The sequence below is a fragment of the Vicia villosa genome, unplaced genomic scaffold (assembly GCF_029867415.1).
Source record: "Vicia villosa cultivar HV-30 ecotype Madison, WI unplaced genomic scaffold, Vvil1.0 ctg.001336F_1_1, whole genome shotgun sequence".
NCBI classification, from domain to species: Eukaryota; Viridiplantae; Streptophyta; class Magnoliopsida; order Fabales; family Fabaceae; genus Vicia; species Vicia villosa.
Window position 1 is genome coordinate 374202 of NW_026705579.1, and position 4031 is coordinate 378232.

General features: G+C 32.6%; 1 protein-coding gene across 1 annotated transcript; it reads left to right on the plus strand.

The window, feature by feature from the left end:
* Positions 1-2090: 2090 nt before the first annotated feature.
* LOC131634702 (uncharacterized) lies at positions 2091-3685 on the plus strand. Its single transcript, XM_058905335.1, has 4 exons — positions 2091-2292; positions 2379-2542; positions 2701-2819; positions 2905-3685. Exons 1-4 carry the CDS (start codon positions 2091-2093, stop codon positions 3683-3685), a joined length of 1266 nt encoding a protein of 421 aa, XP_058761318.1.
* The last annotated feature ends 346 nt before the right edge of the window (positions 3686-4031 follow it).

Here is a 4031-nt window from a genome sequence, read left to right on the forward strand (position 1 = left end):
TCAGAATGAGGACCTATCCCATGGACCTTATTTAATTTCCACACCTGATCAGTATCCTTTTATTTTCTATTTTTATTTTAATTTCTTTGTTAAATTAATTAAAAATAGTTTTAAAAATCCAAAAAATACACAAAAAATATTTTTAGACTTCTAAAATAATATATTATTTTCTGAAATAAAAATATTTTATTTTCCTTCAAAATTTCAATATTTTGTATAATTAATTAGTATATATTTATATATTTGCTTTTTAATTATTCTAACCAATCAAAAAATCATAAAAAAAATTGTTCTTTATGTTAAATATTGTTTATATATTATAAACTAATTTTGTACGTATTTTGAATAATTTTCTCTTTAAGTTTTAATTATTTGTGTAATTATTTGCATAATTATGTATTAATTAACTTAATCAATTTCAAAAATTCCAAAAAAAATAGTTTTGTTTTAAAATTAATTAACAAATATTTTGTACATATTTTAAACTTAATTTCTAGGTTTAAATCTATTTTCATCTTTTTTCTTCATTTTAATTTAATTAATCATGCATTAATTATAATTAAAATCAATCATAAAAAATCCAAAAACATGCCTTTTATTTTTCTTACAATTTAAATTCCTAGATAAATGTATAGGATGTCAAATTCATGTAAATAGGCTAGTTTACATTTCCTGCACAATCGATGTAATAGCGTAGATTTACTTTCCGCACTTTACATTTCTGCATTTTAATTTCCAGCAAATATAAACTGCGTGTATGTCAAAGATAAAATTGAACCGTTAGATCACTAACTTCAAAGATAAAATATCTGAATCCAATCACAATCACACTTGCACCTCTTAAGGTAAATCCCTTCTCATTTTTCTTTCAAAATCAAAGGTCAAAATTCTACTATTCTGAGTACAAAATCGAACCTTTTGTTTGTATCCGGTGAAAGGATAGAGTTTTAAAGGAAATAAGGATAAAGACCTTACAACTCAGGGTAAACCTCCTAGTTTGCTTGCTCAAATCAAAACAAACAAAATTCTCATACACTGTTGTTTTTTTCAAAACTTTCCAAAAAAGACAATACTTTGTATACATCCAAACACGGATTATTACAAAGTTAACGTTCTTTTCAAAAACATCTTTCGAAAGATAAACAAGCATTTTGTATACATCCACACACGGATCATTACAAAATTCAATTTACAAAAGTATTTGAAACCACATATGAGCATTCTAAAGCAATTGAAAAGTGATCGAAAAACAAGTGAGCTAAGCAAACTTAAGAGCCCATGGATAACCATGGATACAAAGGGTGCTAACACCTTCCCTTTATATAACCTACCCCCTTACCCAGAATTTCTTAAAGGTCTTTTTTCTGTTTCTTTTATAAACCTTTCCTTAATTGGATAAAATAAAAGGTCGGTGGCGACTCTGTGAATTTTCAAAAATGCGAAAGCATTAAGCGATAAAAAAGAGTCAGTTCACGTATCTCTCCCGAACAGAGGTTTGGCCCGGATTAAAAAACGGAGGTCCACAGGAGGGATAAGTGATAATTTAAATCTATAACCATCATTCTATTCATATTCAGTTCCAACTTCATATATATTCAAGTATGAAAGAAAAATTAAAATCAATACTACATTCATGACATTTGAACCCACCAATACCCCTTCAATTCGAAACTGTAAACTTTTAGTATTCAAAACCATGAGGTAGCATGCTATACCTCTCATATTGTGTGCATAAATCTATACAAATCAATCTTATTTGTAGTATTATTATTCATTCTACTTTTGTGTTTGTGATGGAAACAGATGTTGTTAAAAACACTGCTCCTCAAACATCCATTGCAAGAAAGAGGAGAAAGCTTATTCTTAAAGCAAAGAGGGATTATCGAAATCGTGTCAGATCAAGCAACCTCACTTCCCATTTAAATCATAATTTTACATCTTCTGTAACATATGAAACCACTATTGAAACGGCTATGGCTAGAAAGAGAAGGAAAATAATCTTGGATAACAGAAAAAGATTGAGAAATTTGTTCAATACTGAAGTTAGTAGGGTTCAAAATACAAACAACATTGTTAGTCAAAGTTAGAACATGGATCATGCATCTACTTCAAATTATAATATGTCAAGTCAGTACATGGATCATCCATCTACCTCAAATCATAATATGTCTGTTGAATCTCATTATGAAGACAATAATGACTCCAACTCTGACAATAATTTAAATTCTTCTAATAGTTCCGACTCTGACGAAGATTCAGACCCGGCACAATTACAGGAGGCCCATCTTCAAGGTATTTCCATATCATACACTGATAACCAAATGATGTACACTTCTTCTGTTAATAGACATATTCAGTATTGTGGTTTCTTCTTTCAGAATATTACGATATTGGCGACCAAAGTTATGAATGCGCACACTGTCAAGCATGTATGTGGTACCAAGAAAAAGTGAATAGACACAAAATTACAGCAACTCCTCGCTTTTATCGTTGTTGCCGTGGAGGAAAAATTGTTCTTCCGTTCCTTGAACAACCTCCACAGGTGTTGCAAGATCTTCTATTTAATAAAACATATTCAGATAGTAAAAACTACCAGGCTAACATACGAACATACAACGCAATGTTCTCATTCACTTCCCCTGGAATGAAGTTCGACACAACATACTCTAAAAGAGGAGGACCCCCACTTTGAGACTGCAGGGTCAGACCTGTCATCGAATTGGTACACTGCTGCCAGAAATAGGGCAACCTCCGCAATATGCTCAATTATACATCTATGACACGGACAATGAAGTTGAACACAGAATCAAATGTTTCAAGTAAGCATGCTCAGACATAATTACACAATCGTTTTATAAAAATATTTTGTTAAACTATTTATTCATGGCTGCGAAAAATAAACAGGGACAACAAAGGCATCGAGCGACCGGTTGTCAAAAAGCTCAAGATGATGTTAGATGAGCACAATGTTCATGCCAAAGCTTTTAGAATGGCAAGGGATGTTTTAAGGACAAATTCTTTCACAGATTTAAAACTCAGGCTTATTTTTGATAGACCCGAAGATGGCCGTGTTTACAATAAACCTACTGTCTCAGAAGTGGCTGCACTCATTGTGGGAGACATTGATTCTGCTGATAAAAGGGACATCTTAATTCAGCGCCGCAATGGTGGTTTGCAACGAATAGATGAGTTTCACCCAGCATATTTGGCTTATCAGTATCCTCTTATATTTCCTTATGGGGAAGATGGTTACAGGAAAAATATAATTCACAGATATCGCCATGAAACTGAGGTCACTAGGAGAAACCGTCAAAGCATTAAGGATTGGTTTTCTTACCGGTTACAACAACCTCGCAAAGAGGCAAAAACACTACTTTACTCAAGACGCCTATTTCAACAATTCTTAGTCGACGGCTATGCTATGATGGAATCCGAACAACTGAATTGGTTGAGAGATAATCAATCGAAATTAAGAGTGGGCAAATATAATAATTTGGCCGCTCAAACTGATGGCGATACAAGAAATGAACACCAAAAGCGAGGAAAACGAGTTGTTCTGCCATCAACATTTGTTGGTAGCAAGAGATATATGGATCAACTATATTTTGACGGTATGGCCATTTCAAGTCAATTGGGATTCCCTGATTTATTTGTTACTTTTACCTGCAACCCAAATTGGCCTTAAATTAAAAGAGCATTGTCAGGCACAGGTCTACAACCCCATGATAGGCCAGATATCATTTCAAAAGTTTTCAAAATAAAGTTTGATACCCTCATGGATGATATTACAAAACACCATGTTGTTGGAAAAGTGATTGCATGTAAGTTGTTTCATTTAATTATACTACTTTTCAATCATGTGTCTGTGTAGTACCAAAATATTACATCGAACTAACTTTCAATTTAATAGATATGTACACCATTGAATTCCAAAAGCGCGGATTGCCACATGCTCACATCTTGATATTCCTACACCCTCAGAGCAAATACCCAACACCATCTGACATAGACAAGATCATTTCTGCTGAAAT